At 38.1% G+C, this 24285-nt stretch overlaps 1 protein-coding gene across 2 annotated transcripts; it reads left to right on the forward strand.

The window, feature by feature from the left end:
• The first annotated feature begins 641 nt into the window (after positions 1-641).
• On the forward strand, positions 642-22967 carry sfpq (splicing factor proline/glutamine-rich). Of its 2 annotated transcripts, none has more exons than XM_053231490.1 (12): positions 642-1361; positions 2960-3148; positions 3241-3542; positions 4101-4196; positions 4433-4629; positions 4723-4807; positions 5123-5237; positions 5391-5439; positions 5590-5699; positions 21734-21782; positions 22219-22326; positions 22446-22967. In XM_053231490.1, the coding sequence occupies exons 1-10, from the start codon at positions 840-842 to the stop codon at positions 21758-21760; spliced, it is 1692 nt and encodes a 563-aa protein (XP_053087465.1). In that variant the 5' UTR covers positions 642-839; the 3' UTR covers positions 21761-21782; positions 22219-22326; positions 22446-22967. The 2 variants fall into 2 exon arrangements, with proteins under 2 accessions (XP_053087465.1, XP_026797990.3); XM_026942189.3 differs by having other exon boundaries at positions 9921-21782; positions 22446-22817.
• Positions 22968-24285: the final 1318 nt, after the last annotated feature.

Genomic DNA, 24285 nt, shown 5'->3' on the forward strand with positions numbered 1-24285 from the left:
TCCATCCATCCGGAGCCTATCCCCGGGGACTTGGGGCACAAGGCAGGGGACACCCTGGACAGGGTGCCAACCCATTGCAGGGCACAACTGCACACACATTCACACACTACAGACAATTTAGAAATGCCAATCAGCCTACAACACATGTATTTGGACTGGGGGAAGGAACCAGAGTACCCAGAGGAAACCCCCAAAGCACAGGGAGAACATGCAAACTCCGTGCACACAGGGTGGAGGCGGCATTCGAACCCCCAACTCCGGAGGTGCAAGGCACACGTGCTAACCACTAAGCCACTGTGTCCCCATGCAAAAATTATCAATAAAATAACCAAAAATAAGCCAGTTTTCCTCAGAACACGCACAAAATCGATCAACTCGAAAACTAAGAGATAGTGAAACTAGGCCCACCACCTATAAGTTATAATCTTTTGTAATTATTTTGCTTTAAAGTTGTTTTATTCTCTCTCATTTTATTTATTTACATATTTTTTGTTTGTTTGTTTGCTTGTTACTTGACAAATTATGTTTTAATTCCACAGCAAGGCCGTCTTGAACTGAACTGCGTATCCAATGACAGACGCTAGGGGGCGTCCTCGGGTTCCTCGCCCGGAAGTAACGTCACAGAAATCACGTCGCTGAACAGCAGTATTTGAAGCCTTTTGTTGTACGACTCCGGCAGCCATTTTACGAAGTGGATTCATACGAGAACATCAGGGCAGTAGTCTGTTTTGTTAAAGGTTACTCCGTGGCGAACAGACTTTCCACTCTCTGTAGTAGCGTTTAGAGCTTAACGGGGCGAGTTTTCATATTTTTTATTAAGAATTAATTGCTTGTTAGCTATGTCTCGTGACCGTTTCAGGAATCGCGGAGGATTCCAGCAGCGAGGCCGAGGAGGAGGAGGAGGAATGCGGGGCGGAATGGGAAACCCAAATTTTCGAAATAATAATCCACAGCATCCGTTTCAGAACCGCGGCCCTCAGCCTGGTGGTGGTTATAAGCCCAATCAGGGAAATCCAGTGAACCAAGCCACCCCGCAGAAACCGGAGGGAACTAATGTCACCCAGAAGCCCGAGATGAAGTCGCCGCCGCCGCAGCAGCAGCAGCAGCAGCAGCCTGATGCACAGAGCAAGGCTCCGGCCCAACAACAACAACTACAGCAGCAGCAAGTACAACCGCCTCCGACTCAACAACCACCGGTTCAGTCACCTCCGCCGAAAAACATTAATACCAGACCAGAACCCTCAACACCACAGAATCAACCCCGAAAAAACCAGCAGAAGACACCAGTCAGTGGAAACGGCTCAAAGCCTCCTAACAGTGAAGGCCAGACATCGCGTGCAGCTGATGCCGCCGAACCGCAGGTGAGAAAAAATATCAGAAGTGGTTTTTTTTTTTGTTTTTTTTTACATAACTTTTTTTGTAATTTCCGTGCTTGGTTATTTATCTTGTTGGCTAGCGTATAAAACACCACAGCCCAGGTCGCTAGCCTTCTTCATTTTCATGAGCACTAGATTTAGGCTGAATCTCAAATAGGTCACTATTCCCTACTCCCTACATGTGTAAGTAATGGCAAGTGCAGTCTATGTAGTGCACTTAGTGCTAGACAGCTATCTATTTGGGCTTCGGCCATTAGCGGCCCTGTGACGCATTTACGCTCCTGTGCAGCCATTTTGTTGAACTGAACAAAGGTGCTATAAGCGAGCTAGCTAACGATGCTAAATAACCAGAGGGCTAATTAGTATCTGCAATAATAAAAATAAAAGGCTTATTGGATAAATGTTGTTGGCTGAATTGTTAAGTTACTGTTAGATCGAATGTAACCGTTTCCATATGAATATTTTCTTTTTTCCCTCCTTTTTGCTAGTTAGTTAATAGTATGTTATAGCTGTAACTTAGTTGCTGGCTAAAGACTATAATCATGTTTCTTTTAGCCAGCTCTGTAACTTTATTTATTTATTTTATTAATTTGTACCAAAGAGTACATTTAGAAACACTAGTTATCGCTCTAGACTAGAAGGTTCACTCTATCCATCCATAATGCTTTTAATGTTTAATTTCTCACTTCTCCAGTTTTTTCCCAAAGAATTTAAAAGAAATAGTTGATAGTTAGGTTAGTTGTGTTGGGAAACTTGAGAGACAGTGGACAGGGTCACTAACCTCTTTCCTTTTCATGAGCACTAGATTTAAACTGAATCTCAGATGGCCCACTTTTCCTTGCTCCCTGTTGTGTCAGTAATGGCCAGTGTGGCTTATCCAGTGCACTCTGAGGCCAGAAGGGAGCCATTTGGGATTTGGCCCTGTTTACTCTCATGCGCGGCCATTTTGTTGAGCTTTAAAAAAAAAAAAAAAAGCTACTAACCGAACTAGCTAACGACGCTAAATAACCTGCTAGCTATTGAGTAACTGTATCTAACTAACAAAAATAGAGACGAGGTGGATATAATAACGTTAGTGTTAGCTGAATTGCTTTTGTTTGATGGATATGTTTCACTGTAATATAGTTTTGGTATACGAAATTTCGACCCCCTCCCTTTTTTGATAGTTAGCTGATGCTAGCTGTTGTGCTGGTTTCTTATTTAGCTAATCGGCTAACAACAATGGACATTGTTTTTGTTGTTTTTTTTTTTTTTTTTTTTTTTTTTAGCCAGTGGTGCTAATGTTAGATAAAAATAAGCAACAATAACGAACATAACATTTTAGAAGCTTGGTTTCACAGTGCAATTTATTTATTTATTTATTTTAATGTATTTATTCTTAGAAAACATTCATTTGAAACGCTCTTTAGACAAGCCGGTTAGATGTACAGAAAGCAACAGGATGCTTTTAGTGAGCTGTACATGTAATTTCTTTAAGTTTCTGTCTCAAACTTTAATGAGTCCATCTTTTTTGTAAGTGAACTGCATGAGATAGCTTTTGTACGAATTGAGCAAAATGCTAATGGTGAAATATTAACTTTTAGGAATTTAAGGCATCGCTCTCAATGCTGCGCAGACCCGGGGAGAAAACCTACACTCAGCGATGCCGGCTGTTCATCGGCAATTTGCCCAACGACATTACCGAAGACGAGTTCAGAAAGCTGTTCTCCAAGTATGGAGAGCCCAGTGAAATCTTCATTAATCAAGGCAAAGGGTTTGGCTTCATAAGGCTGGTAAGACTCTTATACTTTTTCCTTAAACTTGCAATTTGAAGCCCAAAGGTCGAGTCTAAAACAGTTTTATTATTTTTCCCTTTTGCTTTTAGGAGTCACGCGCTTTAGCAGAGATTGCAAAGGCTGAATTGGACGATAAACCCATGAAAGGCAGACCACTCAGGGTTCGCTTTGCTACCCATTCAGCTGCATTATCCATCCGTAATCTGTCCCCGTATGTCTCCAATGAGCTTCTCGAGGAGGCTTTCTCCCAGTTTGGAGTGGTCGAAAGGGCAGTGGTTATCGTGGATGACCGTGGGCGCTCTGTTGGAAAAGGCATCGTTGAGTTTGCTACCAAGCCGGCAGCTCGAAAAGCTCTTGATCGGTGCAATGATGGAGTCTTCCTACTCACGGCGTAAGATTTCTTACATCCAGTATTACCTTCCTGTTTTGCAGTACAATCAGAGTGTGAGTAGAAGCAGGGCACTGATTCAGAGATGAATAGGACAACATACATCACTGAACATGGCAACTGCCTTTTGTAAGCCCCACCCCTCAGTAAAACAAGCCAATCACTTTTGTGGTAAATATGTTGGCAAAACACACTGGGATCTTTCATGAAGCAAGCAAGTTGGATAAGCCAGGCTTATTTCAACAAGCATGGCTAATTTCTGTCAATTTTATTTCCACAAAGTTTCTCACAAGCCCTGCTGAGTTACTATGGCAGTATTAGTTTTTGGGCAAAACTGCTCCATGTCTGGTTAGTTTTTAAAAATTAGCCCACATTGTGGAATACCCCGCTGGCCTATCAGATTCTTACACTGACACATGCACACATGTAGGGCACTTTGAACAAAAGGAACTGGCCGGGAGTGTTGTTGACTGATAAGCAGAGTGGGCAGAAAAAGGGCTTTGGAAGAATGCTGTTTTTGTGTATGTCTGAGTTTATTTTGCTAATCTCTCCCACCACTAGGTCACCTCGTCCAGTTGTTGTTGAGCTGATGGATCAGTTTGATGATGAAGACGGTCTGCCAGAGAAGCTTGCCCAGAAGAACCCAAATTATCAGAAGTGAGTTCCAGAGTTACTAAAGACATTCCTCCACTTTTTTCAGTTCCAGATGTACTGTCTGAAACATGATCATACATGACCCAGAGTTTTAATGTACATAATTGCTCTTCTTATAAAGGCTCTATAAGGTTGTTGAAACACACTGTGGATTAGGGTAGAGATTAATTTGTCCGTTTTTGCAGAAATAGATTATAAACTTTTTTTTTTTTTTTTGTATGTTCTTGGTTTTTATTCAGAGAGAGAGAGCAGCCCCCACGTTTTGCCAGACCAGGCACCTTCGAGTTTGAATACTCACAACGGTGGAAGTCTCTTGATGACATGGAGAAACAGCAGAGGCAGCAGGTGGAGAAAAATATCCGTGAAGCCCGTGAGAAGCTGGAAGCAGAAATGGAAGATGCCTACCATGAGCACCAAGCTAACTTGCTTCGACAGGGTAAATGTCTATGTTCATAGACTATCAAGTGTGTTAGATGTTTGACATTACTCCTTGAATGTAAATTTTGATCATTTTTTCCCCCTCCTTCAGATCTTCTTAGGCGACAAGAGGAACTGCGACGCATGGAGGAGATGCATAATCAGGAAATGCAAAAACGCAAAGAGATGCAGCTTAGGTACAGAATTTCATTTTTCCCAGTTATTTCCTGGAGGTTTTTGTAATTGTTATTTATCGTTTGATGGGTGACTTACCAGTAGCATTAAAACCAGTGTTTAACCAAACTCAGTGTAACAGTAATCTTTAAACATTTACGTTCTCAGAAATCACACGTAAGGGAGCTTTGTTAAAAATATAATTGAAAAAAATCTTGCTGTGTCCCATTTTTGCTGTCATGCTATTTTGGTATCAGGTATTTTGTGAGGCCTGATACAAATGAATTTAGCCAGTACCATAGCCATGTTTTCATCATCACTGATATTCTTTTTGTCAGGCAAGAGGAGGAGCGACGCAGACGGGAGGAGGAAATGATGCGGCAGAGAGAAATGGAAGAACAGATGAGGCGCAAGCGTGAGGAGTCCTACAGAATGGGTGGTTTCATGGACAGTGTAAGCCTATTGTATTTTGTCCTGTTTTATCCGTCAGTGTGGATGTTGGATAAACTGTGGCGAACACTATTTTAATATATGTAGATCTTTTATCAATAACTACATAAATCATTAATCTCTATATATACTCTCTTTTTTTCTTCTTTTTAACAGAGGGATAGGGAGATGAGGATGAGTTCTGGAGGAGGTCTTGGATTGGCAGGTGAATATAATTTTGCTGTTTTGTGGGTAATGTGCTTGAATATATGATTAGTGATGGTTTGTGCTGCTTTTTCCAGACTTGTAAGCTGAGAGTAAAACAGTTAAATCTGTTACGCCTTGCTGAATTCAAATTCTTTTGTCTTTTTATTAGATATGCCTTTTGGCCCTAACAACCAGAAGTTCCCATTGGCCAGAATGGGCTTTGATGGTCACCAGGGACTCGGCGGACCAGTGGCGGGGGGCATGGTGCCCAACGAAATGGTAACGTATCCTGTGGTGGAAGTGTGTGAATGGCTGTGTGTGTGTGTGTGTGTGACAGTTGCAAAAATGTTAACAGTGTTAATACACAGAACGGTTCCAGTTCTACCAGTAAGGGTTTGGGCAGATTTATTCAGTAACCTGATGATTTGGCAACTGATGTATGAGAGTTTGGCTAAAAAAATTATCAGCCACCACGCTCAGCTTTCGGACAATATTTTTGAGTTGCTTGGAAAGTCTGTCTGTACTAAAGCCCAAAAACAGTGGACTTTGGTTTGCTCACTGCATTTGCTCGTAAGTCCTGTCTGGTGTGATGATTGAAGACAGGCATGTTTTGGGTTGAATCTATGAATTTTTGCAACTCCTTGTAACACAAACGCACCTGGACTCCTCTCTTGTCGGAAAACCTCTGGACTTATCATGTATTCTAGTTTGTGAGCCAATTTTGTTATGGGCAAGTTTGTAATGACTCCTTTATGGAGTGGATCAACTGGCACTTCTGTAGTTGAAATCTTTGAAGGGTTTTAGTGCAGGCAGAGTTAAAATCAAGTACATATCCATGTATTTTTTTTAACCAATAGATTAACAACAATGCTGAGCTTTTGGATGTGCTGATGGTGGCCAAACAGGATATTGGGTTTTTTTGGGACTAGGTTGGCTGCTAGTCAGCATGCCCTTGGTGAAGATGAGAGCTTGACTGGTTTAGAATGTGCCCCCTGCATTAGAAAACACTTAAAGCCTAATTATCCACCCAATTTTCTAAGAAATTCAGGATGAGAAACATGCAAAAAAAAAAAAAAGTAGTTGTTCGTGTGAAACTGTTTAACACATTAATATAGTACATTTAGGTTACGGTGTTTTTTTTTTTTTTTTTTTTTTTGTTTTTTGGTTGGTTATTTTTTTCACCTCCCTCCAAGGATGCAGCAGGTTGCAATCTTGTTAAAGCCTGCAGTAGCTCAGTTTGCATTTACACAGTCTGTTGTGCAAATGTGATTATCAAGTTTTCATTTGCTTATTGTTGTGTTCCACGCAATAGCGCTTTTTCATCAGGCAGTGCAGCTCAGTTGATTAAATTACTCAATCCTCCACTATGTCGCCATTTCTATCACCTCATTAGTCTTGCCGTAAGTAAATACCTGTGCTGAAGTGTTACTCCCCCTCCCTAAAACAGGTAAAACTTGTTTTACTTTTTCGTACCATTATTTAGCTTGATTTTTACATTTGCTGTAAGTAAAATAGGGCCACCATCTAGGGCAAATCCTAAATGGTTTACTATTAACTTTGTTTGCGTCCTTCATAGGATTTAACATAATGAAGCTGAATGCCAGATTCTAGTGCCTTCACGCATTGTGAAGAGATGTTTAAGATTCAGCCACAGATCTCTAAGGTTTGCTCTCAAGTTTCACTAAAGATGACTATTGGCACAATTTGCTGTGTGTGAGGTGTATGTGTATGTTCACAAGGACACAAGTGTAACAGTTTTCTATTAAAAATGTCTCATGTGTACTAGTTTGCAGACAGAAACAGATAACTGAATTGAGTAGGTTTGTTAATATAATTGTTTTGAGTAGTATTTTTCTATTCATGGGGTCACCACCTGATAACCTCCATAGAAACCCCTATTGTCATGTAAAGTTATGTGATGGGAAAGCGAAGCATCAGGATGGAACTATGGGTAGTGTTGAGTTCAGAGGAGCCGCATTGTTTGATGGAAAAACGCTATATGTATGTGAACACACGTGGAGTTCATAAGAAAATCAAATCGTTTTATCCTTCATGTCACGTAGATCTAGTTTTAAACCAAAAGTGAAATCACTGATTATCCTTAACCGTGTAAATGGTTAAGATTCAGCCACAGATCTGTAAGGTCTTTTTTTAACTTATCATAAAGCCTTCTGTTATGGTCAAGCGGTCCCTGCTCTTTTATACCACAATTACTGTGATTTTACAACGATCAGTTGATAGTATGGCTTTGCGTCATTCCCTCTGTTAATCATTCTGAATTTCAACAGCCATCTACACCCATACACATGAACATGAAATGCTGGAAGTAAAGTGTTTTGCTGATTATTAGCAGGTGGACTATCTTGCAGTTAATTCAGTATATTAGCATGTCGGTATTGCAGTGAGAAAATGTTCCCAGATATGCATACAATTCCGAGCGAAGCGCTAATGTTTGTATTTGTAGCTAGGTTTGGCACACTCGTATCTGCAACCCTGCAGTTGGAACTGCTATTTGCTGCTAACTGCTACTTTGTGATTTGGTACTTTGCTGTAAGAGCATTGGTACTAACTATTAAATGAGAGGTGCAAGACTGCATCCAATTACCTTTTTTATTTTCGTGGCCAATTTTATGCATTTGTTGTGAAGATAATGTCAGACATGCATAACGTGCACACCTATATTTGTTGCTCATGGTTATTTATATACAGATGGGCAAAAAGAAATGCAACAAGTATGAGAATGAAAATCTAATGATTTTATAGATGACAAACAGAATAGCAACAGTCAACCTGCAGTTTTTCCTTATGTGAATGCCCCTTACACCTTATTTTAAAAAATAAATAAACTTTTTTGCCATTCTGGGATTATACTTGCTCATTCGTAGGCCATTGGCACTCAGGTTCAAGTCCTTTCTTGATTTTGAACTCAACAACTTTCCTCAAATTGTGACCTCATTACTGACTGTAATATTACATAACTAAAGTTTGCAGTCAGAGTATCTGTTAAGATATGTGCAGAAAACTTTGTGGGTTTTTTTATGCAGTGGTTTAAAGTTTCAGATTTTTAAAAGTGAAGTGATCATATATCTTAAGCTCAGGGGGAAAAAGTACCAAGCAACCATTCATGAGTTTGGAAAGCCCCAATTCATAATGTTTTTGCAGTTACCAGTACTGGTTTAACTGCCTTTGTAAATACAAGTTGTTGGGTGTTTTGTTTTGGTTTATTTGATATTCAGCTTTTCCAGTCCGCTTTGAAAGTAATGCAGAGTTCCAAGTCTGCCTGCCCAAAAGGAAAAATTATCTATTCGTTACATGACTTGTGTAGTTTCAATGTAACTGGTTCTCATTGCTATTCTTGTGGTTATAATCAAACATTCTAAGCATTTAGGGCACAGCACTCAGCTGCTTTATTTCTTAGAACAAGTTTTAATGCTGTCTCATGTGGCTTTCTTTTATCCATCAGTATATTAATAAGTGTACGTGATCTTGCACAGTGTATTTGTATGTTGTCGTATTGGAGTCTTGTTCGGTGACGAATAACACCTTTTACTACACTGGCAAGTTAGTTTCCAAAATTTCATTAATCTGAAAATTTGGCCCCAAATTATCCAAGTAGCTACAATCTGGGTACCTGTAATATAACATGTTTAACTACAAACACACTTGAGTCAGAGTTCCAGTGCAAGAGCTTTAGCCCAAATCATATCGTGTATGTAAACAGTTTAAGTTTTAAACATTCTAAACAGTTTCTCAGTTTGGAGTATAATATGGTAAGCCAACTTTGACTTAACTTTGAGCATCCATTTGCCAGAAGTGGATTTAAATAATTGGGCAGTTTTAATGAGGCCCTGGAGTTAAATCGCAACTCATGCCAATTAAAGGTGCTGATGCAATGACTCATGGAAAACCATGACCTTTATAGATTGTATGTAAGCTGATAGATATGGAACGCTCAAATACCAAACAAAAGGAAATAATTTGATATTACTGCAGTTATTCCAAAACAGCAGCTTTAAAATATTTTATAAATAACATAATACAGCAACTTATAAACTTATTTGTGATCATTTTTCCCTATATGTGAAGACGCCTTACAGATGCTGCTTCTTAACATTAGGAATCTGGAATAATTGACTCTCGTGTTAAGGCTGGATGCAGCTTTCAAAGAAACTTAAATGCAGTTAAAATGACTTTAACCTTTTTCTAACTAGTTCAAGTGGTAGCTATTATTCCACTTTTGAGTTCTTTAATGGTAGGATCTTGCTAACAAATACATTACCCTCTTTTCCTTTTCCTATGTTACCCGTGGCACCCGTGGATCTGCGTGTTGGAACGGTTTCGTCGAATGTTTCCCTTGGATCCCCACTTTAATAACCTTGGCTCAAAATATGAACTCATGGAACTTATGCCAATGTTGCCCTTTATTCCTGCCATGGATGCAATCAAAACCACAATTTCTCCGTCAAATTCCCTACCTCGTATGAAAATTTATCCCTGTAGCACAATGAGCGTTTCCCTCAAGGTGGCCCTGCAGGTCCGAGGGGCATGGGTCCTGGCAATTCAGGATTTGGCAGAGTCCGTGAGGAATTCGAGGGACCTGCCAAGAAGCCACGCTTCTGATCTGGCACTTTTATATAGCAGAGCTTGTTTCTGGATTCCCAGTGGTTCTGGGGTCTTAATTAATTAATGTATTTAAGTTTAAAATATTCCATTGGAATTTTAGCCTAAAGATCCATCTTTTTTCTTTTTTTTTTTTTGTTTTGTTTTGTTTTGTTTTTTGTGGCAAGATTTTTTTTTTATTTTTTTTTTTTTAACTAATTTGTGTGTTCAAATTAGATCAAAGTAGTGAACTGCTCAGCAAGAGGGTCTTCTTGCTCAGTACATCCTGTTGTATTCTCCTTTTCTACGTATATAATCATGCAATGTTACTTGTTACGCTGGTTATTCTTGTAAGTTGTTCTGCTGTTTCTATGGTTATGTTCTGTGCCATTCAACATTTTGAGATAATCCATGTAATTTGCAATAAAGAGTACATTTGGTTGTTCAAACCCCACTTCAACATTTTAGCACAGTGTTTGACTTTGTCCTAAAAATTCACTAAGCACCTACAAAGAAAATATGATTCATGAAATATTTGGGGTTTGGTTCTTGTTAGTGTTTGAATTCAGTTAATTCAAACTTTATCTAGGACTATGCACCACATGGATTAATAAATACAGGGGTGGACAAATCATAAATTCGTTAGCTAGCTCATCTGGCAAGCAAAAGCCCCCAGTTGTTCTTTTAGTTGCCTGAAGACGTAACTGACTTAAAGCTAATGTACTGATGTGGCTAGTGAGTATGTAAAAGCTGTTGTGGTCAGTCCCCAAATCACATGTAAAAGATATTGAGTCTGGCTAATGCAGGTAGGCACATTGGCTATGCTGAATTGCCCCTAGTGTTGCCCCCTTTCACCTAGTCTTACAGGATAGGCTCCGGACCCTGACTGGGAGAAAGTGACTCAGCCAGATTACGCTTTGGCAAATGCGTGTAGTGCAGCAGGTGGTGTGAGGAGTCAGAGCGAGGTGTTTGTGCTGTAGTTACACCATCATATGTACCACTTTGAAACACTGTAAACAGCCTACATGCAAAATGTAACTTTGTTTTGCACAAGTCATTGAGGAGTATTTTTTCTTTGTTTGTTTTTATGGGTGTTGAGCCTATTTGTCTGTCGGGCAACTGTGAATTAAAAAAAAAATGCCCAGGTATGAAATCTGCTTGTCCAGGGTATATGGGCCAATGTTTTGTCCACCCCTGAAGTGCATACTAATGCTTGGTTTGGGATGTGCAGTATGGAATGGAGGCTTGAAGAACTTCAGTTTTTCAGTAGCCTGGCATGCATTCAGTTTGATTCTCATTATAAAAGGCCATACTATTTTCAAGACTTTTAAAACCTGCATTTAAAGTTGCAGTAGGTAAGTTTGTTAAAATTTCAAGAGTTTTGTGGTTGTCATGCTTTCCAATATGAACGTTACCATGCTAAGACCTATAGACGGTCACCAGCCTAAAGATATTACCGACATATTGTAATTACCTGTACAAACAAACATTCAGGAAATTTGAGGCATGGTAAAGAAAGCAACAAGGTAATGCATGCTACCACCTGCATTTTACTATATGGCTTTCAAGCATTCCCCACGACCATACAGTTATTGCTTTTAACATGGTGAGGCAAATTCGTGGTAATGCTAATCCAAGATGTTGTACTGCTAAGTAGGATTCATTCAAGCTTTTTTTTTTTTTTAGTGTAGAATTCTGCTAATATTGCAAAGCAATGGTGTCTTTAGCCCTCTTTAATTACTTTGCTGCCTTCAGGTTGTAGGACTCTGCTGCTGGAACAATTGTTCTAATGGAGTCTTGGCTCTAAAGGCTTGCATTTGAGGACTGTTACAGCTTATTTTTATTATTTGTTTCTGCAAGAAAATGGAAGTTCTTGAATTCCTATCAGACTTCCTAGAAGTTGTGAGTTATTAGCCTGAGTATGTATCAATGCAGATTGGGTATGATTATGATCATGGGGTGGTTTACTTTGGGTGGTATGGCTGGAGCTAAATACATCCATAAAAATGTCTTTGCCATTGTGTTTTGTTGGTCGTCTGTATATTTTCTTCCTTAACAGGTGACTGTCCAAAGTTGTGTGCACCAGAACTTGTGACGGATTTTATCCATGCATCCTCCATTAGTGAGGGTTTAATGCCGTGCTATAAAGTGCTGTCCTGTTTATGCAATTAAAATATGTTTGGATGGATGGATATCTTTGAGTCTTTAAGTTTTGCTAAATCTACAAAAGAATCAGAACTTTCTACTAGCTGTAGCATAACAAGAGTGAATACATACCTACATATTACTTCAGTATTATGAATCACGAGTGCCTTTAAAATAAGCACTTCAAGAATTTATATCTGTAGGCCAATTCTGATGGCGGTAACTATGACCAAAAATTCTAAAATCTAGTCTTTTAGTTTGTAATGAACCCCATTTTGTTGCTACATCTTACACCAAGGAGAAAAGTCTTAGTGTAGGAGGCAACGGATTCCCCTCATCATCCAACAGTACACCAGCTCTCATATCGCCTCATCTGCAAAGGGGGTGACCTCCATGATGCCTCCTCATCCAAAAAGAAACCCAGTGGTGTATCCTGCATTGATTAATCAAATTAAGCACCCTAGGAAATGAATTTCAATTTCTTTTTTTTTTTCTTTTCTTTTTTTTTTTTGTGCTTCCCCTTCTCACTTCTTAGTGCCTTGTTTTGAAAGGAAACCAGTGAGTTTGAACTCTGATCAGTAACCAAAAGCCTTAACCTCTGAGCATCCCCTGCCTTGAAGAATTGGGAGCATATTGACCAAATACATGCGTCGCTTACTGAAGTGTCGCTCTAAAGTTATTTACTTATATACCATGTGGTGTGGTAACGCACTCAGTGATTTTAGTTATTGTATATGTGCATTACACAGTTAAATGCTCGTTCTAGTCTACAAAATTCTTTTAAGACTTGAGACACTTTGTTTAAGCCTTGCACGCTTTAATTGACTTTTCCCCCAAGGCTTTTGTATTCATTGTAATTTAATTAATATTATTTATTTTGTATTAATTGTTTCATTTGTTGGGAGAAGTGGTGGACATTCTACAGAAAAATACTTCCGTGTAGGATGAATTAGGTACTCGACCTAAAAGTGTCCTATTTCCTTGTTCCTTGATTCCTTTGAGAGCATTTGTACGTCTTTAGATGCCAGTCTGATCGATTTCCTGGTCACAGGCTGAAGGATGTTGAATCAAGGAGGCATCAGTTAATTTGCAATGTTATGTACTGTCAAATGGAAGGTAAACAGTCAGCATGCCTTATGTTTAGAAACACATGCACCACGGCTTTTAAGAGGCTTAAAATCTTAGTCTCTGAAATAGCAGTGATGCCATTACTTCTGCTGTGAATGGACAATTAAATTTATCTTTGAATAATAAAGTTCTTTTGATTATGTACATGTGCTAATATATATTATTCTTTAAGAGGTATAACGTTTCAGCTTGCTAGGACTACAACCTAACGACCTAAAGTCCTGTGACTTGTTTAGAAGTGGAAAGATTTTTCTGAATTGGTTTCCGTGCAAGTTGCTTGAGTCATGTGCGTGCTACAAGCTAAAGATGACTATATGTAACTGAGTAACAAGGATTGACGTCTTCCTGTTCCGGATGCTGAGAAGCACCCCATAGTGTGATGATACCACCACCATGCTTCACCATAGAGATGGTATTAGCCAAAACAGTGCCTTGTTTTTGCCAGGCATAGTGCTTGCTGTTGATCCCAGCGTTGTTTTTTTCTCCCCTCCTTCATCAGACCAGAGAATCTTTTCCTCATGCCTCTCTCCTAAAGGCATGATTGTTGTAATATTTCTGAGGTGGTTGTCCTTCCAGCAGATTCTCCCATCTCTGCAGAGAACTTCAGAAGCTCTGTTAGAGTGACCATGGGGTTCTTGGTCACCTTCCTGACCAAGGCCTCTGTAGGCCAGTTACTGAGTTTGACCGGACAGCTAGCACTAGAAAGAGTCCTGGTGGGTCCACTGTGCTCCTAGGAACATTCGGAGTTCCTTGGACTTCATCGCTTGGTTTTTGCTCAGACATGCACTGTAAATTGTGGGACCTTATACACAGGTTTGGGCCTTTCTAAATCATGTCCAGTCAGTTGAATTTGCCACAGATGGACTCCACTCGAGTTCTACAGACATTTCAAGATAAACAAGGCAAACAAGATGGAACTGAGGTCAGTTTGGAACATTGTAGCCAAGGCTCTGAATGAGAGATTTCACTTTTTGCTTTTTAAAAAGTTTGCACAAAAAAAAAATGTAAAAATGTTTTTTTTTTTTTTTTTTTTTCTCCCTCTCCCTTTGTCATTATGGGTTATTGTGTGTAGATTAATGACCAAGAGAGTAAATTTAATCAATTTTAAATTAAAATCTATAATGCAATAAAGTACAAAAACTGAAGGATTCCGAATTACTTAACCAACTCACTGTATGCACTCAATCGGAGAGTGCTGAAGATGTTTGTTACCATGTTAAAGCATTCTTGGAAGATCTTACGCAGAGCGAATGAAACTTGGCAATTCGTTGCATTAGGGTGTAAGTATGATGTGATTTTTCTGTAAAATGAGCATAACTCAATGAGAATTACAATTCATACGTTTCAGTTATACTGAGCTAAATTAAACAAAGATTTGTTTATTTTTACAAGTTGCATGCTCTAGTTTAAATAGTGAGGTGTGCAATGCCACAATGAGAAGCATCCATATTTGAACATCCATAACAGACAGAAGCTTTTGGTTGGAAAGATTTTCTTTGTCTGGCTATTGAACATGAGAAAAACTCTAGTGATTGATATCAGCATTTTGTTTCATCGATGCCAGTTTTTAAAAAAATAATAATGATAATAGCCTGGATGTGCAATCTACTTGTCCCAGGCTAATAGTCTGTCCATTCCTGGTAATATAACATCTCAGAACACATGGTTTTATGGTACCTGTGACAATTCTAGTGTGTAAGCTGAGTCACTTCTTTTGTGTTTCAGTAAGCTGACTTGAAAATTGTAGTCCTTTAAAACAGTGTTTACTAAAGCTGAGCCGACATTTTACAGGTTTTTCATCTAGTATTCTAGCTCTGAATGTCTTCTACATTTACTCAGCATTTTCAGGATCATGGTGGAATCACATGGAGGTTCTGTTGGAACTGACAGGTCTGGCACCACACAAATGACACTCACATTAATAGATTAGTTTTGGGGGAAGCTCATATGCTTGTCCCTTCAAAGGCAGGTCTTTATGTATCCTGATAACATGGAAAATTTTGTACATTTTTTTCATAAATACATTACATTTTGCTTTTATCTCTACTGGTAATTTACAGATTATGGAATTCCTCAAATCAACTTTTTAATTAGTTAAGCCAAAATTTGTGCCTTCAGCTTTGATTTTTATAGCTTCTGACTATGCACATGTAGATTAAATTCTGTAGATCATGTAATTTAACCACAAGTCAAACTTTTCTAAACGGATAAATCGATAGATGTGATATAGGTGAATACTGAACTGATAATTGCTTTCATGATGGCACTTTTGCCTCTCCTTAAAAATTAAAAGTAAACTAAAATCCCTCAGTTCTGTAATTTGTAACCTTGCAAAACATTTGGCATGTGCAAGCAGAAATGTAGGAGTCCCCTACATGCTAGTCATTGCTGGAATATTATACTGCATTAGTACAAGTAGTACAACTGAAATTCTACTTAACTTACCCAGATGCTACTGAAGACGGTAGCCCCATCAAGAAATGCGAGTTTGTTTACAGGACTGCAGTAAAGCAGAAGAAGCCCATCAGTTGTTTGCTAGTTAATATAATAAACTTGTAAAAATTTCTTAACTAGACTAGATGCTTTTGTGAAAAGGTACTTTCTGCAAAGGTTTTTCAACTATGACTGTTTAACACATTAGAAGTTTGTTGTATTATCATGTTTTTTTTTTTTTTTCTGTTTTATTTTAAAGGTAGTAATTTTTAAAGCTGAATTTATTTTTGTCCTCTATTTAAAGCATGTAAAAATCAGATGTAAATAAAAATTAAAATAAGATATGAATATAAACATTTTAGCTAGGCTCTGTCTCCCATAGCCATACAAGAATTGCTGGCATCCACCAATTGGAGATGTTTTGAGGAAAAACAGCACTGCTGATCCTTAGGGCAACATCTGGCACTGCAGTTTAATATTAATAAATTGAAATGTTAAGTATCCAACATATATAATAAATGTCATACAGTTAGTGTTATCACTGCTGTTAAGGATAATAGAAATAATCTAAAATCCATGTATTTACTATTTGAATAATCAATTTAGAATTTAAACACTCCATAAAATGGCTGACATGCTGTATTGTAGTGCATGGCATTATAATGTGCAAAAGCTCTAGTGGCACCAGGACTGGCTAACCAGATTGGAAATTTATAGGTGGTGGAAGTCCTATGACCCCAGACCAATAGATTAGAGGGGGAAAAAATGGTTATTAAAGCTGATCTTTCTTTCATGTATCTTACTTGCGGTAAGTGAAGTACCATTAGCACTTTGGGAGTCCCAGCCCTTTATAAATGAATACAGTGATTGAGACCAGAGTGGACTTTGGTACACCTTTAGAGTATGTTACACTAGAGCATTGTGAATTTATGCTCTTCCTAATGAGTTTTATACAAAATTACTATTGAGTCTTCGTTCAATTAAACAGCTTACAAGTAGAAATTAAATTAATGATGGATTTACATTTTAAAGAGCAGTTCCAGTGGTCTTTTTCCTGTTACAGTTCTGTGTACAAACACTGTCTATGCCACTAGGCATTGAACACCTTGATGTAATAACTTCCCAAGGAATTAAACCAAGGTAAGACACTCCATGTTGATTACTTGCACCTCGAAGATGGAGAGATTTATTTTGGTCACAGCTCAAATATTCAACAATGAGTGAGTCTTTTAATTCCTAGGACTGACTTTTAAAGCCTGTATAAAGCCCTCAACAAAACCCAATGGCAAAAAAAGTCTGTTGGTTGTCTCACATTTTTGTGACTTAGAATTAAAACCTAACTGGCGTGACTCCTGTTAAACCAGGTGTCTGTTTTTTCTTACGCGCTGATCTTCGTTCATCCAGCTAATGAACCTTATTTGTTCATATACAGTGGTAACACATGTCTATAGTAATCTGTTGATTACTACTCTGATTGTCACTAAGCTGATTACCACTCAGTGAATGGCTGAAGTCATGGGCAGAAACCTAAATGGAAACAATAAATAGCTATATTCCCAACCAGCAGACACACATGGAGTTCTTTTGCAAGAAGTAATGCATTAAGACAAATTCAACAGTTGTCTTTGCAATTTTTCACTATTGCAGTAGAAAGGGTTTTAAAAATCCTTACTGTTTTCCCAGGGCAGTAATCTCATGACTACCGTACATTTACGAAGCTTGATATTCAGTGTACTGATGCTAGAGTCTTACAAATAAGCCTGTGCCTAAAGTACATTGACTCATGTCAAAGATCAAATATGCTAATAATAGAACATAATCTTTGTTAAGAAACAAGCAATAAGGCCATTTAATGTCATGGTTTTGTTACTTTTTCATGTAATTCACTGGAGTTGCTCTTTAAGCTTGCAGAAAACAGAATAAATTTACTAATGCTCCTCTGGCCAAAATCAACTTTGCTCCATCTCATGGATGGAAAAGTTAAAGCCTTCAACTGAAAAACCATGATGCAGTCCTACTGGGGAAAAAAATGACATGCTGTATTTAAAGCTGTACAAACAAAAACAGGATTAAACAGTGTTGAGGTGAGAACTCTGTTCTACACCAGCAATACCAATATTCGATATTTGATGAAAAGCAAACTCTTTCTGTTGGCGTCCACACTTGCCATTTCCAGTTCTCTGTGAGGAGAGCTTGTTTCTGTGTGTGTAACGTGTATGGCATGGATGGTGGTGCTGTAGCTAAGCAGTAGCAGCCAGTGTCCAGCTTGCCCAGCTCCACAGTTGACACTCCAGCAGTTGGTTACAATGAGACAAGATGAGTAGTTCTTCAGATCAGTGGACAGTTGAGCCTGGACTTATTTGCATCGAGAGGTTTGCTTGCGTATCATCCGAAAAGGTAAGTGCTCATGTCTTTTGTTCAATGAAGATGAAAAACACAGGGCTGCTTCACCTCCCTGATTCACCTCGCATGTTGAATTTATTGGGGTTCTGGCATCACACTTCTGAAAATGGATTCACAGTGCAGATTTTTTGTTGTGGACTCAGTATGGCTAACAGGTTGTGTTTTTATCTGTTCTCTCTGGCTTCTTGGACAGTGATGGACTACTGTACAATTTAGCAATTGCATGGCTGCTGAACATTTCTTGTGAAATGCCCTAAAATAAGCAAGTGACGGGGATGGGATGGTGTGTGGGGGGGCAGTTTCCTTAAGGAAGTAATATTGTTGCATTGACGTACATTGAAATACCTTGGCACGTTTGTCTGGACATGGGCGAGCCTGGGCTTGAAGTTGGAGAAAATCCAATATTTAGGCTCATGTCAGTGTCTCAAAGTGTATACTGGTTCTGCCAGACTGATGGCCTGACTTTAATGCATCACTGTATATTCCTCTGTGAAAGGGTCTCAGTATAATCTTAGGTTAACGTGGTATCTGAATAGAGATAAAATGAGTGGGGTTTTTTTTGTTTGTTTGTTTTTTTTTTAATAATGAAATCTGAACTATATATACAGTTCCATAACCCTGTTTTAATTTTGAACTTTTCCTTGTATGGAAATTATGTAGTTCTGGCAGACTGATGCAAGAATGTGTATAAAGTAGCAGAGGTGATACAGGAGCCACCTGAAAATGAAAGACCAAATGCAAATAAAATTCTGTCACAGAAGTCAATTCACTGAAGGGGAAAGGACACAGGACTTGAAAGAGGCATGTGCTTCTAGTTGCAGCTACTTTTTTTTTTTTTTTTTTTTTTTTTTTTTTTAAATAAAGAAACTACTTAAGTACCAATCACATTGGACTTTTTCGCTTACTGTTGCTTGGTGCACATTCTTGACAGTTTAGAAAAGCTGAGAATTGTCTAGGGATGGAGGTTGATAGAAAGTGTTATACATGGATTATTGCTTAAAACAGCATATTGGGATATTAAGGTCTTAAATTCGGCATTTATTTCTTTGTGTTCTTTAGCTTGGATCAATAAATTACATGGTTCACTGTTTATCATTTATGTATAGACCATAAATGGTGATCAGTATATTCCAAACTGAAGGTTACTATAGTTAAGGTCTAAGGTTACGTATAGTCTGCAAAAGAACTTCTAAAGCATCCCATAGCAACAGCATTCCTTGAATCCTGCTGTGCCTGCAGTTACCTGGACTGGAATAAGTTCACTTATGGAAGACCTCTTCAAGGTATAAGCTCAAGGCTTGTATGTGTAGGGATTTTAAAAAATAATTAAAAATCATAATATTGTACAAGAGGTTGCACCTTTTGCACTTTCTTGCTCTGTGAGGCATCCCTGTGTGTCTACTTAAGAGGGCTGTGATACTTGATTGTGACTGGTCTGTTCTGTTTCTCATGAAAAGCAAAAAAACAAAGCCAGTAGTCTGTTAGTCCAGACACACATCCAACTACTTAGCAAGCTTGCATCTTTTATTATTTTTTCTTTAATAATTCTAGCTTAATAGCGAAACGTTCTTTGAAACCAGTGGGTTTTGACTTGTTATTCCACAAATATTTGACACAGTTGCAATTCCTGCACTACTTGACTTGCATCATTATTCACAGTTCCTTTTCCTGCTTGGCCTTGCGCTCTAGGTCCACTATGATCTTTCTTGTGCAAGATCCCACTCATTGTATTAACCCACAACACAGTGTCCTGAAGTACTACATCACCATTTTACTATACACATCATGGTGTGCCTCTGTACATATGTCGTGAAGACAAGGTGTTCGGTGTACGGGTGCAGAACTGCTTCTTGAAGCATTCTGATCTAGTGGTTCAGCAGATTGGTTGCCCAGGGAGGTGTGTATCTGTTTTATCTGCACTGTGATCCATCATCTCATTCTCCCCACCTCTGGCTATAGTTGCCTTTGCTTTACCCATTAGGGAGTGTGATGCCAGAACTGCCCTGTTTGCTTAATGGCTGCCTGTGGAAAGGCAGAGCATAACCTCACTCCTCAGGATTTATACTTCCAGAAACCCAGCACTGTGTAAAAGGTGATGTCTCAGATACATTCCTCTATTCCTGTTTAGATAACTCATTATGTGGTTATTAATGAACTATACATCCAGCATCAACTTCACACTTAGTCTCACACTCAGTTTGTCAGCAGGATCTGAATGGGTTGTGTCATGTTTCCTCAAGCAACACAATTAGCACTTCAAAATGTCTGTCTTCACGTATAACTTGTCTGTACAGTTACTTCACCATTTTGCCATTAAGTGTAGTAAATTTCAGGCTTCAGAGCTGGCTTTATTCTTGGAAATGAAACAATTCATTATACAGAGATATTTATCTTAAAACTAAATATCAATCTATTAACATGTATATACTAGGGCTGTAAAAACATTTTAAATGTGATTTATCTCTCTTGTATAGTTAATTATGGTTATTTATAATTTGTTTGCGTTACCCCTTAAGAGAGGTTTAACGTACGGACATCATAATAAACATTGATTCTTCTTAATAGTACAGATGTTTCACAGCACTAGGAAAATGTTATCGGTATTGAACCATTGTGAGAAAATGTATTACACAACCTGATGCAACTTAAGTTTCCGTTGCTGTGTTCACACTTTGCTTGTGACAACAAACAGAGCAAATTTGCTCAGATACATTCCTCGATTTCTATTCTATTTTCTTTTTACCCGTCTACTCTTGGCGCCAAATACTAATTAAAAATGGAAAATATCTTCATGTATTCATATTAATGGTAAAAGCTGCTGACAATCAGACTCTATGGCAGCACTGTATAAACCCTCAACTTTAAAAGCTGCTGCGATTAAGATCAGCTTTTAATAGGCCTAATGCTCAGCTCCAGCTATTAGAATATTTTGACATGCATCTCTACAAAGTAACATCTGCATTTGCTAAAGAGCAAACTTTTGTCTTTAAGCAGAAAAAGTAAAAATTCACCAAGAATTTAAATTCAAAGGACAAATATTGGAGTAGCATTCAATTTGGTTATTTGTTCAGTAGGGAGACAGAAGAATTGAAAAGAATACTTGACTTTTCTAGTAGTTCTGTATTTGTAGCATTTAAAAAAAAAAAAAAAAAAAAAGAACTTGTCAATTATACTACTTAGACACACACTAATGACTTCACCCAGTGATGTATTCCAATACCATGAGACATTTAAAATAATAACATAAAATTTTGGATGTACCGCCCCCTACTAGTTAGTCACCTCCCCAAAAAAATAGTGGCTTTAATTTTGTGTTAACTGTAACTAATTAACTCAGCAGCCCTACTACATACTACTACATACACATTTCTTAATGTGAAATGACCAAAGCGTAATGAATATGTCTGCCATATCCTTTTATTCTATAATATTTTTACAGATTTCCTATATTCTAGGACTTCCTATGTTTGGATAAAGTTGCATATATTCACATTCCATATAATCACATATTTTCATCTTTATTAGTGTAGTAATTATTCTAGTGTTAGTTTAGCTTCATAATGAAATCTGAAGGCCATGTTCACTCATTGTCTCTTTCACTGCAGGGCCCTTGGGCAACTGATGGAGGCTGAGCTCCATGCCTGCAGAAGTAAGGTTAGTAAAGGCACATTCAAATGTATAAACTTTTAAACAACTGCATTAAATAAATTGTGATATTTTTGTTTACCTCCCTGTGGGAAATATACAGTCAGGTCCATAAGTATTTGGGTATTTCCAATATTAATGATTGTTAGTTTGTCCAATTACTTTTGAGCCTGTGAAAATGGAGGGACACTGTTTTTAAAAAAAAAAAAAAAAAACCTTTAAAAAGACTAATTCCTAAACATATAATGCAATATTTTTGTTAAACCCCTTGAATTAAAGCTGAAGGTCTTCACATCTTGATTGCTTCATTTCAAATCCCTTGTGGCGATGTACACAGACAAAATTACAAAAATCGTCACTTTCCAAATACTTATGGACCTGACTGTACCTTGACTTAATATACTGTATCATAATGTTTTTATCTTTTTCAACTTTTCTGTTCTAGGTCATTGGTTAAGTATAATCTATGATCCAGTACATGTTGATGCCGTTATGAACCGTGCTGTGGACTACAAGCAGCAGACCAGCAGATCTTCAAATTGCAGTACTATTTGTGAGTAGCATTTTGGGGAAAAAATGTTCACAAAATATCCAGAGGTACCGAAATGGATCTCAAAGTTTTAGCTGTGCAGTAAACACTTGGATTGATGATTTTGTCTTTTTGCTTCTTAGGGAAAGTGACCAAATTGACTAGACAGCTGGAGGTTATGAAGTTCATCACATGGATTCACTGGAGCGTTCATCTGGGAGTCACGTGTGTTCCTGCTGAATAATCTGAAAAGCAAAACTTAAGTTCCAGTACAGAGACTGACCTGTGTATCCTGTATCCCTAGAGTGTTGTCTTCAGACGATTAAATTCAGGGGTGTGAGTTTCACTTGGTTTATCACTGTCGCATCTTATTGGCTTGTTGTTAATAGCGTCTCTGATTCAGGACGGACGTCTGCAAGCTGATCACATGCAACTGAAGTGGCTGTGAATGGATCCATGTTTCTGTCTGGCCAACACTGTACACCATCAATCAATAATAAAATATTTGTGAACCATTTGTGTTGTCATACAGTGTATCTAATTAGATTTAGTATAGTAATACCTTTTTACTTACTGTAGGAACTTACTTTTGCTGTTAAAATTCTGTTTTATTTTCTGGTTTTTATTTGAAGTGTTGGACGAAATGAATAAAGCTCCTGAAAAGATTGTTGCTAAAGTGTCCTCAGTCTGCATGTGACGAAGGTTTTGGTGGTGTTCCAGAATATGTTGTTGTAAATGAAGACTTTGGGTGGTGGTAATTAAAATTACAATTAAATGACAATCCATTTGCATGAATTTTAATATCTATTTTATAGGGACCCCTTCAACTGTACAATAAATTCCATGGACAGCTGCTTATAATGCAGCAGCTTAAATATTAAGCTTGTTATTTAAATGTGATATTCACTCCTTTAGAAAGAAACCTGGGCATTGGACAACTGAGAATGAATAGTTATACAAATGAATATGATGTATGAATAAGTAAATTGAAGACTTTTCAGGTTTTTCTTTTTATTGTAACAACAAAGATACGAATTGGAACAAATTGCAACACTAGGCTGCTTGCTTAGACAAGGTAATGTAGAGTTTAAAAAATGTGTAACAATTTAGTAAGCATTATAAGGATTAGCATGATGTGGTAAGCATTCTGATGGTCTCCCATGTTATTGTGTGACACTGACAAGTCATAGTTACATTTTTGATATCACAGTCACTTTCAGTAATCGCTTTATGTTGGTCACCTATCCCGGGAACACTGGCATGAGGTTGGGAATACAGCCTGGATGGGACGCCAGTCCATTGCAGGGCATTTTGCACACATGCATGCACACATGCATTCACACCTGGGGCAATTTATCTTAGCCAGTCTTCCTACTAGCTTGTTTTCTGGAAGTGGGAGGAAACCCATATGGACAACTGCACCACCTTGCCCCTTTAGTTATCTAAAGGGGCATGGATCTCACAGTTGTTCTCACAATCATTACAATATGTTTTTTTTTTTTTTTTTTTTTAAATAACTACCAAAATGAGAAAAACCTTTATAGCTTTAATATATTTTTTTGTTTTAGTATGTCCTTTAATGGAATTTTACTGAATGTGCACTCGCTCTCTTTTTTCTCTCTCTGTGCTCCATGATCTATAGTTCTACTTGCCTGAGAATAAAGTCACCCCAGGCTGCCAACCTTTTTGTGGATCTCACAGGATTCCAGTCCCAAGGCACATCTCTGAATTTGCAAACTACAAGTGTTTTGAACCACAACTCATACATTTACAACGAATACAACTCAGCATTTTTCCGCACTAAGTGAATCACTGTATAATCATTATTATGTGCAGTTTGGGTCTTGGGTGTCTTTGAACTATTTAATTATGCCTGCGTGATATCTGGCCCCTCCAAATGCTTGTAAGCGGACCCTGCGGAAGTGGGAGAGAGAAAGAGAATTGGGTAGCATGTGGCCAATGGGCCTGCTCTTTGCATCTTTA

This window comes from Pangasianodon hypophthalmus, chromosome 29 (assembly GCF_027358585.1).
Source record: "Pangasianodon hypophthalmus isolate fPanHyp1 chromosome 29, fPanHyp1.pri, whole genome shotgun sequence".
In the NCBI taxonomy this organism is placed as follows: domain Eukaryota; kingdom Metazoa; phylum Chordata; class Actinopteri; order Siluriformes; family Pangasiidae; genus Pangasianodon; species Pangasianodon hypophthalmus.

Bases quoted from the DNA above. Each gene is read 5' to 3' on its own strand.
- sfpq (XM_026942189.3), top strand. From the start codon at position 840: ATGTCTCGTGACCGTTTCAGGAATCGCGGAGGATTCCAGCAGCGAGGC. The intron at 3,149-3,240 runs GTAAGACTCTTA...TTTTGCTTTTAG, and splicing joins GGTTTGGCTTCATAAGGCTG to GAGTCACGCGCTTTAGCAGA. The intron at 3,543-4,100 runs GTAAGATTTCTT...TCCCACCACTAG, and splicing joins GGAGTCTTCCTACTCACGGC to GTCACCTCGTCCAGTTGTTG.